This window comes from Cuculus canorus, chromosome 17 (assembly GCF_017976375.1).
Source record: "Cuculus canorus isolate bCucCan1 chromosome 17, bCucCan1.pri, whole genome shotgun sequence".
Lineage (NCBI taxonomy): Eukaryota > Metazoa > Chordata > Aves > Cuculiformes > Cuculidae > Cuculus > Cuculus canorus.
Window position 1 is genome coordinate 6,596,479 of NC_071417.1, and position 14,262 is coordinate 6,610,740.

At 50.7% G+C, this 14,262-nt stretch overlaps 2 protein-coding genes across 13 annotated transcripts in view; both read left to right on the top strand.

Annotated features, from left to right (window-relative positions):
* The window catches only part of DEPDC5 (DEP domain containing 5, GATOR1 subcomplex subunit), a 43,887-nt gene extending 41,224 nt beyond the window's left edge, over positions 1 to 2,663 (top strand). For 4 of the 12 annotated variants that reach the window (XM_054081980.1, XM_054081979.1, XM_054081984.1 and 1 more), the window contains exon 43: positions 398 to 2,662. In XM_054081980.1, coding sequence (XP_053937955.1) covers positions 398 to 693 — 296 coding nt within the window. In that variant the 3' untranslated portion in view covers positions 694 to 2,662. Of the gene's footprint in view, positions 1 to 397 lie in introns of all 12 variants that reach the window. The other 8 variants (XM_054081987.1, XM_054081989.1, XM_054081982.1 and 5 more) reach the window with 3 other exon arrangements.
* Positions 2,664 to 2,770: 107 nt separating this feature from the next.
* ANHX (anomalous homeobox) lies at positions 2,771 to 13,198 on the top strand. Its single transcript, XM_054081991.1, has 10 exons — positions 2,771 to 3,430; positions 4,001 to 4,125; positions 4,330 to 4,453; positions 4,960 to 5,146; positions 5,595 to 5,727; positions 5,965 to 6,266; positions 6,825 to 6,972; positions 10,350 to 10,437; positions 12,204 to 12,651; positions 12,967 to 13,198. The coding sequence occupies exons 1-9, from the start codon at positions 3,182 to 3,184 to the stop codon at positions 12,294 to 12,296; spliced, it is 1,449 nt and encodes a 482-aa protein (XP_053937966.1). The 5' UTR covers positions 2,771 to 3,181; the 3' UTR covers positions 12,297 to 12,651; positions 12,967 to 13,198.
* The last annotated feature ends 1,064 nt before the right edge of the window (positions 13,199 to 14,262 follow it).

The window sequence follows — 14,262 nt, forward strand, 5'->3', positions numbered from 1 at the left end:
TCAGCACCTCTAACAAAGCTCTGTGCACGGCGCGTGACTATGGAGTAGCTTAGCGTGTTCAGAGGGGCTGCTGAGAAATGGAGACAATGATGGGAAGAGAGCTTTGGGAAAACTGAGAGGAGAATGGAAATGGATGTGAAGCTAGGAAGATGAGTCAGAGCCTACAGCTTTGCTGCACACCCTTCTGCCAAGAGAAAGGCGAGACTGCGTGCTCTCCCAGGGTTATTTGCAGGAAGCAGCAAGTAAAAACAAAGGAAGAAAAGTGTATCCCATTTATCTTGTTAGCAGGTGATTAAATGAAAGTCAGCCCGTGTTCGTTTTTAGAAGTTAATGAGTCAGCTGCCAGTTGTAGAGACTTAGGTCTATCCAGGACTAAAGTCCTCTCCGTTTCCTCTAGGGACGGTGTTTCTGCAGCTACCGTATTCCAAGCGGAAGTTTTCCTGTGGGCAGCAGCGACGTCGGCGCAACTCCACGAGCTCCAGCAACCAGAACATGTTTTGTGAAGAGCGCATTGGCTACAACTGGGCCTACAACACCATGCTGACGAAAACATGGCGGTCCAGTGCCACTGGGGATGAGAAGTTTGCCGATCGGCTGCTGAAAGACTTCACAGACTTCTGCTGGAATAAAGACAGCCGGCTAGTGACGTTTTGGACTGATTGTCTAGATAAGATGCATGCTAGTGCTCCGTGACGTAGGGTTGTATCTCACAGAGAGACAGCTAGAAGCTTTACCTTGTGGCAAGGAAGTAGAGGTGAAGGATGACTGGAAAAGAGCCTCTCTGTGGGACCCATCTTGAGGCTCTGGGAGGACCTGATCGATATTGCTGTTGATGTTCAACAGAAGTTGATTAAGGCCTTGGAAAAGGAATCTGAGCTTTTGGCTAGCCAATATCTCCTGACCTCAGCTTGGTTTCAAGTAGCTGCAGTCCTCGATTGCCAAATCTTCATTTAGAGCAGAGCTGAAGGAGGACGAGGGCGAATGGTGGTGTTCCAGGGCAGTTAGATTCAGCACAGGGTGTGATGGCAGCAGCTTTACCATCACTGGAAATGGGGGATCCGATGTGCCTGACAGCAGCCTGCCTCTCCCTTTTGAGGTATACTGGGTCGTGTGAATATGTAAAATAAATTGATAGTTGCTTGTTAAATTTCACACATGTAAATAAGTAAAAAAAGCAGAAAATAAAGCAAGCTGCTGTTTTGTTGTAACTCCAGACAGCAATATGGAATTGGGGAGTGAAGGAGGATAATTGCCAAAAGGAAATGCTGCTTCTGATGTCCAGCATGATGGTAAAATACACAAAGTTCAGTGGTGGGGCTTTGTTCTTTAAGTACCCAAGACTAGCTCTGGATCTAGAGCAGTGGCGTGCAAAAGGAGCAAGAAGCCAGTTACTGTCCTGTGAGGCCTAAGGAGAAACCAAGGGCAGCTGAACACGAGGGGAACGAGGAACACTGTGAGCAGAGTTTTAAGTTACATCTGCATGCAGCAAAATGAAGATACCTGCCCTCAAGTATGTAGTGTCTGTGTCTGCAGAGCAAGCTCGAGAGTGGCACAGGGACCTGGCGTGAGGTGGTTATTTCAGGGGGGCTCAGGACCTGCACCTGGCAGTGCTGTGAGGGGGGAGGATCTCTCTGGCTGCCAGGTGGCTATGATCGATGTTTGTAGGTTGCTAGATAAGAGAGAATTTGTGATCAGCTGAGTTATGCCTAATTGCTGCAGCTGTGAGATTCTTAGACGTGGCAAATCACCGGGGTAGCTGCTAACGAGGTGAGAAGGGTATATAAAGCCTTGCTTGGGCTTAATGAGAGGGCAGTCCTTAGAGCACTCAAGCGGTTAGGTAGCTACAAATGTCTGTCCTTGATGAACTGAGGTCAGCAGAGAGCTGGCGCCTTCACGGGGGTGTTCAGACCTAAGGCAAGGAGAATCTTAGCTACTTCAGTTTTATCCCCGGGTGATCTTTTATTGACCAGTGCCCACCTAGAAACGGAGGGTTTGAGCTGCTTGCCTCTTCATTTGGCTCATTTGAGCGTGCCAGAAGGATCAGATCAGAGAGAGTCAGTCATAGAGGTTGGAAAAGACCTCTAAGCTCATCCAATGCAAGCATCAGCCCAACCCCACTGTGCCTACTAAGCCCTGGCCCTAAGTGCCACATGTGCTTGCTTTTCGAACCCCTCCAGGAGTGAAGACTCCACCACTGTCCCGCACAGCCTCTGCCAGGGCTTCACCATTTTCAGTAGAGAAATTTTCCCCAATATCCAATCTAAACCTGCGCTGGTGCAGTGTGGGGCCATTTCTTCTCATCATTTGGGAGAAGAGCCCAGCAGTCGAGAGCGATGAGGTGTCCCCTCACCTCTTCTCCAGGCTATAGAGGCCAAGATGATCCCTCACCGCTCTCAGGACCCCCGTTCTCCAGCTCCGTTCCCCTCTCCGGACACCCTCAGCCCCTCCGCGCGGTCGGCCCCCGCTCGCAGGGGCGGGCGCTGGGCAGGGCCGGGGCAGCGGCGCCGCGAGGGACGAGCGGGGTCTGCGCTCCAGGTAAACCACAGGTTTTCCACCTTTTTTCCCCGGCGCAGGGGTTGGGGTTTGACCCCCGGGCACCGGGGCGGAGGGGTCTGGTTTTCCAAGGCGAAATGATTGAAAAGCACGGGTTTCAGTTACTCTTCTGCTCCATCCCTGCTTGGGGCAAAGGAATGCCAGCGGAATGGCTCTGCGTTTGAAGTTCCAGAGGTCTGGACCGGTAAGCTGGGGCTGTGGAGGTTCAGACGGGGATTTAGGTGCGAGGGTGCAGGGCTGGGTGGGAGCTAAGGGGCCGGAGGGCTGTTTGGGTGCTCAGGGTGCTGCTGAGCTGCCGGTACTCCCGTGTCCCCCGAGGCCAGGGCAGTGGGATCCAGCCCGGCGTTTGGTTCCGCACAGCAGCTCCCGGGGCGACTTTAATGCGCCTTTCCCAGCTCGGTGTTCTCAACTAAACACCCGGTGCAGCTTTCACCGCTTTCACCTTTTGGGGCTGCTTTAGATCTAAGTTTAGGTTTTAAGTGCTTGAGGTCCTCAGGCTGTTTCTAACAGCACGGTAAACTTGTTTCCTTTAAAAAAAAACAGCAAGGAACTGAAAACGGGAGTAACAGTTTTTATCTGACAACAACTTTGTGCATTGCATGGAAAAGGCTTCCAACAGGACATAAGGATGAAGCGGTTCATGGCCATGTTAAACAAGAATAAAAACAAGGACTCACCACCCACCAAGCTGCTGGATCTAGCAGGACAGCTTTGCCAGGACCTCCAGAACTCATCTCCTGGTCTGGAGGAGCTGGTTGAGGCCATGATGGGATGCAAACACAAGATGCATTTTCTTACTAACATCCACGTTGTCCGAGCTTGCGTGTTTGTTCATGTCCGTAACGGGCAGCATGATGCAGCCTGCAGACTCCTGGAGGTAGGGATGTGTTGTTTCTTCATGAAGACAAAAAGTATTGGAAAACGCATAGTTAGAGCTGTTTGTGCAGAGGACTCTAAACTGCGCCCGCAGAGCTGGTGTGCAGCAGTGGGAGGTGAGGTGCGAGTGGTGGCTGGCCTGAAGCACAGAATAAAGCCTTTGCTACAGGCAGTTGCTATGAGTCATGGGGAAGAGGCAGCTGGGTGATGATGGGGTTGGTTGTAGTTTGTGAAAGCGGGATTTTTGTTGGTAGTTCTTGGAGTTTTTCATGAACTTAGGGTTCAGGAGATAAAAGCCTGGAGGAGACCAAGTTTGGAGGGTGTGCCAGGATGGGAAGATGTCAAGAAGGCTGAATTGCATCACTCACGGTGGGGGATTTTGGCTTCTTGACCTGGTGTAGCTTGTTTCACTCGAGGAAAGCGAGGAATAGGGCAGGTGACTCCCTGTGTGCCTTAGAGAAGGCACAGCAAGCACAGATTTGGATAATGCTGCTGGTAGGAATCACAGAGTAAGTGTCTGAGCCTGACTCCCTGCCTGGAAAGGGTTTGCTTACCTGCTGTTTTGTTATAGCATTGTAGGGCAGAGGAGAAGGAGGAGCTGGTGCAGCTTTGGCATGAGATTCACTATCGGAGGTTTATGGAGAAACACCGCACGGATTTCCTAACCCCACTGCAGAAATTCCGTTGCAGAAAGAGGTACTGCGGCACGGGGGAATGGAATTTTTGTCTCTGCTGCTGTTAGATGCAGGGGAGATGCAGAGACTGGCTTGCATCTTGAGAGGACAGCTTCTTGGAGGCAGGGTTTTCTTTATGTTTTGACCACCTGTGGCAATGTGAGAAAATTCCCATGGATGTGACTCTTTTTGGGTCCTCTTTAATCCTGTTTTCTCTTGCATACAGGAATCCTCCACCTATTTCCCTTTGTCCTGAAGGCCTGAAGAATCGAAACTATTCAGATGAAGTACGCCGGCAGCTGCACAGGTTTGCTGCAGAGGTGACAACGAGTCCAAACAAGGAACAGCGGGTAGGGATGTGCTACCTTCAGTCAAGTCTCCTTGTCACAGGAAAGCAGAACTCTGGGATCTGGGTCTATAACTGGCTTCACTCTAAATCCTTTTTTTAAGAAGCCCCCATGAGCTGGGATTCCCCGTGTTTGATCTTTCCCTAAAGATTTCCTTGCAAAATCATTCAGTTCATGCTCAGTAATTTCACTTGCTTTGCACAAAAAGATCAGGGGAAATAAGTTCCTCACTGGGTTTTTATCAGTCATAATAGCAGCAAATGGTTTCCTTTAGCACACAAACGGGCTAGGGGAGCAAGTTGGAATGTGTATTTTCCAGCAGCTCTTTTGAGTTTATAAATCAGTCTCCTCAGTGGGATCCACGTGGACTTATCAGGGACCTAGTGAACAAATGTCTCTGGGTTTGAGAGCTCTTTTGCTTGGCTGCTTTGGAGCTGAAGGGAAAGCCTGATTATTTGGGTGTGGTTTATTCTTTTTCCCCTGATACCTCTCTGCCTCTGGGTTTGCAGGAGGCACTGGCCCGGGATATGAACCTGCAGCCAGCTCAGGTCTATAACTGGTTTGCAAATTACCGCCGACGTCAAAAATCCTGCATCCCTCGTCTGGAAAAGCTCAACAACTCCTGTCCTGAGAGGACTTTGACTTGCCGCACAAGGGAGTGGCAGGATAACACATCCTACGTTCCACAGGCTGCAGGTTTGTCTCTTGCTGACAGGGGATGTGGTCCAGAAAGCTGAGAAATTATTTGAAATTCCCTCGGGAAGGGAAGGATGTTCCTTCCCCAGAACAGCACCTCTGTGCTGCTGGGTCAGGTGGGCACTGGAGGGTGCCACTTCACTTCAGTGCCTCTGTTTGGCCAGCGGCTGTCACTCCCGAAGAGGCCTATATGGGTGAGAGGAGGTGCCCGTTTCACAGGGGCACCAAATGAAAGCAGATACACAAGGGGCAGCAGGTTTTAGCTCTCAGGTGCTGGGATCAGGGCAGTGCCCCAGTAAAGCCCAGTATTTCCCTGCCCCTTCACAGAATCTTGACCACATTTCAGTCACAGGGAAGAAGAGGGTCTTGCTGCATTTGGCAAATTAGACTTGTAGCGTTGGTTTTTGGAGTAACAGCATTCCGTCACCTCCCCGGCCTTCTCTTTCAGGTGGATCTTGTGTAGGCATTGGCTCCCAGCAGATGGAGATAACCCTCATGCCCTGCACCCCAGGGTGGGAGCAGTCAGCTGCAGATCTGAATAAGCCTCCCGAAGGAAGTTATTTAAAAATGCTGGAATCCAGGTGATGTATCAAAAAGTCTTTACAGTCAGAGTTCAGAGAGGAAGCAACCTTTGGACTTTCCTGTCAGTTCCCAGGCATCATCACTTAGGGGTTGTGACTCCATAGCTGGGAATGGTCCATGCCCGGCGTCAGGGCAGTTCATCTCCCAGCTCCAGGGCAGGATTCAAAAGTTTAGCAGGGAATCCCTCTCTTTGCTCAGCAGCGCATCTGGCTGAGGTATTTTCTCCATTGTTACAGCTTTATGCAGAGCAGCGAGCTGTACGAAGCAAGCACAAGTGAGGTGGTGTTGACTACTCACAGCACTGAACATCCTGTAGCTTTTCGCACTGAGGCTGTGCTGGAACCCGAACCCTGCTTTGACTCTGCCACCCTGCAGCCTGCAGAAGCAGCAAGCAGTACTGATGCCAGCCCCCAGCCGGGGAACTTTGTCCTGTGCTCCTGCAGGTCCCTTCCCATCCCAGAGCAATGGCTGGCAGTGTGGCAGGCCCCTTCGAGCACTGGAGGAGTCTCTGGCTCCATGTGGACCCCAAGTGTAGAAGGTTAGTAAGCCTGTACTCACATCGTTGGCCTTAAGAGTTTGCAAGCTTTTCCTCCCTTTGTTGTAAATGTTCTTTCTCACTCACGTGGCTTTCTGATGTCATGACAAAGGGCAGTAGGGCTTATCTTGAGCTCGGGAGTTCTGCTTCTGTAATAAGCTCGATGAGAAAACCTGGCCGTTTTTGGTGTTGAAGCAGATGTTCTTACCCACTCTTCTGCTTAAACTGTAGCTCCTTCCATATGACAGTACTTAACTCTGACACACTTCTTGCTTTCCTTTCTCCTTCCTGCTATTCTTTTTCTCTCCGTTTCCTTCCTGTCCAGTCTTGTTCAGCATTCCCACCATCTCTTTACTCCTCCTTGTTCTTCAGAATAGCCTTGATAGGATACATAACTGATGTCCACCTGCCTTTGCTGTAGGTCTACAGACCAGAAAGTGCTGTGGCTGCCATTCACGCAGCCCCTGGAGAATGTGGGGCAAGGAGGGGAGGAATAGCTGGGTCAGAGGTCGGCATCTTGTTATCTCTGATCATCTCTAATACAAGCATTTATTTCAGCAGGTATTAGAGTTCCCTTGAGCAGAGTCCCTCAAGGCGGCTATATTGAGGCCAATTCAGGAAGACTCACTCATCAGGCAGATTTAGAGGTTGAAAGCTTCACCCTTAGAGAAGGACAGCTAGGGACCCTGGAATCTATCCTCCCCCACAGGTAAAGGAGGTGGAAAGCCCGGGGCTTCTGAAAGGCAGGAGAAACAACAGTGCCGTGGGTCTGGCATTGTCCTGACAGCCCTGTTGAAGGGGGTTGCAGAGAGAGTGTGGTGGTGCATCTTGTTCTGGGGCCAGGCTCTCTCCTGGTGTCCATCATTTTATAGCTGTGCACTAGAAATGGGAACTGCTCTGTTAGTGTGTGCGTTTTACAGTGTAGCACTAAGGAAGGACATCCAGGACCAGCCTCACCAGGAAAGTTACAAACCCGTCTCTTTAAAGCAGGTTTAGGTTCTAAGCCTGTTTTAATTTTTAGTGGAAAATCATAACCTGTACTGATACAGTGAGAGCTGATTCTGTGGGCTGGGTTGATGGGGCCTGTACTCACTCCTAAAATAGTTTTTGTAGCTTCATAACCTCATGACAAGATTATTCCATAGTGCAAGCTTTCCAAATTGGAAGACAGAGACAGGCACTGTTCTGCCTTTGTTTTCCACCTGTAACAAATGTTTCAGACTGCAGGTTTTCTCTGGAACTTGAGATAAATTCACAGAATGCAAACAACGAAGAGCTGTGCCATCTTCCATGTGTTATGCAACTTCCATAACATTCCATAAAAATCACTGGTGCCAAACAGACGTTAGGAGGTTCCTTTAACACACTGATCTGCCAGAGCTGGAGCAGTGGCCCCATCTCATAACCCCTCTGCCTGGCACCATCCAGCATTGGTGCTGGTGTGATGCTGCCCATAACATGTTAGAGGTAGCAGACGCAGTTCTGTTCCTGCTTTGTAGATGAGGAAGCAGAGGCACGGAGAGGCTTTGTGGCTTGTCAAGCACCAAGGGAAAGCAGTGATTCACTGGAGATAAAAATTGGTGGGTTTTGGTCTCCCAGCTCCCTGCTAAAAACATTCCTGCCTTTCCCTCCTGTTTCCGATCTGGCTTGGTGCCTACAGTTGTTCACATTCATGTCGGGCTCCTTGATCTGAATTGCTGGGGCAAATCCAAATCCTGGGCATTATAAACCGCCTCAGTCTGTGTTTTAGGATTCACAATTTTAAACAGGGGCTAAAGATCACGAGAGATCGGTGAGGCTTGCTGGCAGTATTTTGGCTGGATTTAAAATGGCATGTTCTGACTCCAGAGTGAGCTCATGTTTATTTTTAACATGTTCCACCAGCAGCAGAAATCTATGGTGAACATCTCCTTGTGGGGTAGGGCAGTTGTGTCAGCAACCCAACCCCCTTTATCGTAGTCCTGGCAGCGGTGGGACGTGCTGCCTTGTTGACACCTTCTGGTGAGGGTATGGTTATTTGAACTCTGTTTGTAAACCCTGTTCAGTGGCCTGGTTCAGCTCCCCTCAAAACCGTGAACTCCCCAAAGTACTATAAATGCTGTGGAACAGCAGTTTCTTTGGAAATGAGTGATACTTGAGCTGCAAATTCATCGAGGGCCTTTTGCAGTTTCTGTCTGGAGAGCCAGGAGACCTCACATGAGTTGTGCTGAGTGAGGTGCTCAGGGAATGGCAGTGGACGAGGATCGCCTGTTATTGAGCAGAGCCCTCCAGCAGAGTTACTGAATTAGAGAAAATTGAGTCACCAGAGTTGTCTTTAGCAATGTCTTAACCTGGGGATTCACAAAGGTGTCAACAGCTTAAATTGTAAGGGAAATGAGTGTTCCTGTCCTGGAGAGACAGGGCAGTGAAATTATCCCTGCTGTACAGATAAAAGCAAAACACAGAGAAGGGAATTACCTGTCCAGAGTTGCCCACCTGCAGCAGACTGAGCATTCTGCCCTCATGGCCTTGCCAGGGCCTGTTGGTCCCTAAGGGCAGGGGCAGAGCTTGAAGCCATTCAAAGGGCCCTTAATCTGCTTGTTCCATTTTAAAAGTGCTCACCTAGAAAGGACTCAGTCTGAAAGCTTATTAGAACAATTCCTGTTGATTTCTTTCATGGGCTTTTCACAGCCGGTCCTACGCACTTGGGCTGTCTCCAACCTCTTATGATCTCCAGGGCTGCGAGGTAGGAGTGTGAGGGGGAGCCAGGCTGGAAGCTAACTGTCTCCATCTGCTCCTGCTGCCTGGCAGGAGGGTTCGATCCAGCCACTGAATGGAGGTCCCTGTGGGACACCGAACAGACGCTTGCCTCTGCAGATAGTGTTGCTGTATCCTCTTCACTCGTTGGTCAGGATGGGTGGATGCAGCCTGGCTAATGGTTCATGCAGAATGCAACTTTCTTGTGCTTCGCTTTTCAGACAGAAAAGCCCAGTGGACTCTGTGGAGCAAGGCAGACCACATTCATGAGCCAGCACATCGATTTAGAAACATGACTGCTGAGGTGTTCGTTGCAGCTCACTGCTTCTGCATGCATTTGTGGATTCCAGCAGAGAGTGCTAGGAATCCTCCTGTTATTAGGCTGTCCTTTCTGGATAAGCCAGCGTCCTGACGCTGGCAGGCAGTGAGTTAAAAACGCACAGAAGTATGTTGCTTTTTGGCTTGTCGCGTAATTAAATGGCAGATTTTCTTGCTAAGGGCGTTGCGCCTGTCGGTGTAAGCAGGCTGTGAAAAAGGATGGGGGTCAGGAGGCTGCATCCATTTGTCATTAGTAAATGTAATTGCTTGGATGCAGGCTCCAGTCAAGGAGTCCCAGGAGTGATTGCTGAAATCTGGGGGCCATTCCAAGGAAGGGCAACTCTACACTTGCCCTGTTCCTTCTAGATTTTTCCTGTGCTCTTTTAGTCAGCACCTTTGGTCTGGCCTGTATGGCCATGCTTGCCCTGGGCTGTTCCTGGAAGCCGTGTGGGCAGTAGTGTTGAGGTACGGATAGTGTCAGCTGGTGATGTAGGGAGAGAACATCCCATCCTCAAGTACCCAGCGTCTCCCACTTGACCCAGTGCCCACAGACCGTGACTTCTTCTGACAGGCTCGCAGAGCCCCTGGGGGAGCTGTGGATGGGGAAGCCACCTCCCCAGACTCTCCACTGCTGGAGGAGAATTGTAGCCAATGTTGTGGCTAGGTCTAAAGCCGCATATTTATGTGTTTTGACTCTTAAGATCTGTGTTTTAAACAGATGTTCCAGGAAAGAGACATTTTGGTAGACCTCTCCTTTTTTATGGAGAGTGTTCTCAGCACGTAAGGGAAGCTGCAAACCAAGAGGTCATCCCTGTGTGTGGCTCCTGGTCAGGCCAGTTCTGCCAGTGTAGAATCTGTATTTTCAAGCTGCCTTTGGAGACATTGGGCAGTGCTGTGGACAACAGAATTCCATTAGATGAGTAGTCTTGCCAGCAGCCCCTCTTGTCCTGCTGCAGCACATGACAGGCAGTGGTGAGTAGAGCAAAAGTACATTTGTATTTAAATGCATTTGTATATCCTATTTTCTTCCAGTCCCTGCCAGCCTGTGTTTGGCAAGCCTCTGTGCCCTGCTGCTTCTGCACCCTGTGTGGAAGAATGCCAAGCCTTGGGACACAGCCAGGTAAGAGAACACACCTAATGTTCAGAGAAAGGAGCTCAGCCCCTACATGCGCTACCCAGCTGCAGCTCACGTGGGAGATGTGAGATTGCGCATTGTGTTTAATATGGAATGTGTTTGACCTAAGCATGCCTTTTGGAATCCAGTGCAGAGCAAGCTGGGCGTTCCCTGGGCAGTATCCACTTGGATTGCTTATCAGACCCTAATTGCACTGAACATTCATCAAAATGGTGGCCAAGGCAACCGGTGCAGGTGCAAGGTGCCAGTTAAATTTTGAGTGATGAAGGTGACAGGAGGAGCTGCTTGAGGGGCCTCCCCTCTGAGGGCTTCTGCTCTCAAAGTCTCCTGAATAATTTTCATTTCCGAGTCTGTGTTATTGATGAGATAAAGGGATTTTGCACCATTCTGAGATGGCTGATGGCAGTGTACAGAGCAGTGTTATTATAGGATGTGATAAAAGAAGTTACTTTTGTGATCTGGATGCAGTCTGCCTGGCTTCTCATGGTGATTTTAAGGCAGTAGAGAACAGAAGCTGGAGATCTGGTGCTTTCAGGGGGATGAGAGCACACCTCGTCACCTAAATGTCGCCTAAAAATAGGATCCAAGAAAGCCCAGATAAACTGTACCTTGAGCTATTTTCTGGCTTCGCGTGTGTGGGTCTACCAAGCAGTCAGCATCCAATGTCTCTTCCTCTTGCAGAGTAAGCTGCCTGAGAAAACCTTTTTAAAAGAGATTTTGAAAGGCAGGAGACCGTATCTACTGGCCTCATTACAGGAAGCGGCTGTGGCTCTGAGGATGGGAAGAGAACCTCTTTAGAGCCTTTGAAAGCATCAATATAAAGATCTGTATCTTGGAAAGTGGCCTTTTTACCAGCCATAATGTGAGCCAGATGAGTAGGAAAGCTTTGGGCATTAATAATGAATGAGCCTTTTCTAAGATTCCCAGAGCGTGCAATCTCTGTAGCCAGAATTTTCATCTTGCTGTTCTGCATCCTTGCACTGATTTTGCAGTGGTACAGAAATATGACACTTGGTGCAATGAGGAGTGGGGAGCAAGACACCCTGTGGTGCCTGCCGATGTCAAGGGGGGACATCTCCAAATCTTTCTAACAGTTCCTCAGTTCAAGAATCCAGAAAAGCAATTTTTGTATATTTTAATGGTGTGGGAAGAGCTTGCATGGATAAATGATTTTACAGTGCCCAACCTTCCTGGGCACTCCGTTTCTGGCTGAATCAGCTTGCCCTGGGCTTGTTGGAGGAATGTGCATGTTTGGTTCCTGTGTCTGAACCACAGGGGTGCAGAGTGCGCTTCCTTTTGTCCAGCCCGCTTTTCATAGGCCATGCATCCAAAATGAGAGTAAAACAAAACAAGCAAATGAACAATTAATTCATTTTGGAGGCATTTCTTTCCCTCCCTGAACAGAGCTCCCGTTTTCAGGTGATCACTCTCTTCCTAATTATTTCATCCCAGCCTTACCCTTCTGTCACTTATTTGCATTTATAGGAGCCAGTGCTTCGGGCAAAGGGAATTGCTGCTCGCTGAATTCTGCACTGATGGTGCTTATTGTTTTTATACCCTATATTGTTTTTAAGCCTGAACTTAGAGAGGAACAAGGACTTTGTCACTTTGTGCACATAGCCCTCGCCATTGCCTCCACTGTGCACACTCGTGCTGCCATATGTCTGCCCAGAGGAGCTCTTCCACTGTAAGCAATGGCATCGTTAAAGATCGCATGTGGTGAAGCTTTGATCCCTTCCTGTGTCTTTCAGGTCCTGGAGGATCCAGTTGGTGATCTGTTAACCAATGACACGTTCTGGGCAGCATGGCTGCTCTTTGAATTCTCAGCCGGCAGACGAATGTGACCTGCCTACGGAGAAGCTGCTTGTGGTCTGCGCTTTCCCAGGAAACACCTTCTCCTTTCCTGTTTCAATGTTGGGGTTTTTTAAATGAAGGAGGGGTTTGACATGAATAGAAAGAGCGAGGCAGAAGGGTGCAGGCTTTTTCTAGTGGTTAAAAATTTTGTTGTAGTTAGTTACATTTGGAATTCGGCAAAAGATAGAAGAATCCAAAGGTGCATTGTGGGTTGTAGGTTGTTACTGGAGCAGTCTGAAGCTGCACTGTAGATGCTAAAAATATCATGTTACTGGTCCTGTGGCAGTTTTAAGTATTTCTACCCCCAGCACTGAGGAGATTGGAGCCCTTCGCTACATCATGAAGGTAAATGAAGCTCCTATACTCAAAAAAGAGTAAAACTTAGGTTGTCTAGCAGGGGATATTGGATAACTTTGTCTCAGGCCTGGGAAACAAGGTCTGGGCTGAGGGCTGGTAAAATACTGCTGCTTCTCATCTGTGCGTGTCTGTGGCTTTGCTGGGTGCAACTTCTGGTGTGTTCCACGCTCCGCAGAGCCACGGATGTCACAGACCGGGAGCATGTCAGAGTTCCAGTGCTAAAGTCAATGTTCTCGCAGGAGTTGGGGGGGGTGTTCAGCGTTGTTGTTTGACTCTCCCTGTCTCTCGGGTCGTTCCCCTCAGGAGTCGCGGGCAGCTCGGCTCCCTCTGCCTCAGGCTCCTCCATCTCGCGCAGCAGGAGCCCATCTCCTCTCTCGGAGACCGAACCGCAGGATGGCGGATGCGGTGGGCCTTGGGGAGTGAGGCAGAGCCTTAGTGCGGGTTGAGAACTCGCGCGGGGCGGTGTGTCCTCTCAGGGCTCGATTCGGTGCTGCACCGGGGACAGCCCCCGTGCCTGTTATCATATGTTGGCAAATAAACGTTATGAATTACCCTTTCTCCAGAGGTTTTTCAAGGGAAAGGTGTGAGCGGCGTTTCACACGCGGTGTTTGATCACTGGGAGTGGGGGGGGGGGGGAGAAGGGGGCCGCCGCCTCCCGTTGGCCCCGCGCGCCCCCGCGGCGCCTGCCGATTAGCGCGTGCCCGGCCGCGCGCCTCCACAGCGCCTCCGCATTGGCCCGCGCGCCGCCCAGCCGCCTCGCCGCTGGCGCGTGCCTCGCCCTCTCCCCATTGGCCCGCGCGGCCCGCGCCCCTAGCAACAGCGGGAGCTGCCGGCCGCTGATTGGCTGCGGCGGCGCCCGAGGCAGCGCGCGGGGCGGTGTCGGCGCTGCCGCCTCAGGCCCGCGCGGGTTCTCGGTTGCGCCGCGGGGCTGGCGCGGTTGCGCGGGAGCCGGAGTCGCCTTCACACGCGGTTCACCGCCGTTCCTCGGTAGGGGAGGCGATAGGGGGGCGCTTAGCCGGGTCCCGGTGGCATCACGGACGGGCCCACGAGCTCAGGGAGCGCAAAGGTCTTTTCGACCTGAAAGATTCTGCGATCCCGTGAAACCGCAGGTTCCCCTCACGCAAAACTAAACCTTATTCGCTAAGAAAACACAGCCCGTGAGGGATGCGGGTGTTGGGGTCTGGGACAGCTGGCCCTTGTCCTGCCCTGCCCCAACACCAGGGTTGGAGGCCTCGTGAGGTGTTTGAACCGAGCGAGAAGGCAGTTGGTTTGACTTCTTAATTAAAAGGAAGAGGCCCTGGCCCAGGGTGCCCAGAGCAGTGGTGGCTGCCCCATCCTTGGAGGGGTTCCAGGCCAGGTTGGATGGGGCTTGGAGCCCCTGATCCCATGAGAGGTGTCCCTGCCCGTGGCACGGGGTGGAACTGGATGGGCTTTGAGGTCCCTTCCGATGCAAAAACCATTCAATGGTTCTGTGATTCACCAGAATTCTTAAGTGCTAGAAGGACAAGTCTGATTTCCAAACCTAGATCTGGAAAAGACTTCGCAGCTAAAGCAGAACTGAAGCTTTTTCTCTTTGCTTTAAATGAATCTCATTTCCAA

Coding starts and splice junctions, on each gene's coding strand:
- ANHX (XM_054081991.1), top strand. CDS start 3,182: ATGAAGCGGTTCATGGCCATGTTAAACAAGAATAAAAACAAGGACTCA. Junction 4,454..4,959: donor GTCCAAACAAGGAACAGCGG/GTAGGGATGTGC, acceptor CTGGGTTTGCAG/GAGGCACTGGCCCGGGATAT. Junction 5,728..5,964: donor TTAAAAATGCTGGAATCCAG/GTGATGTATCAA, acceptor CCATTGTTACAG/CTTTATGCAGAGCAGCGAGC.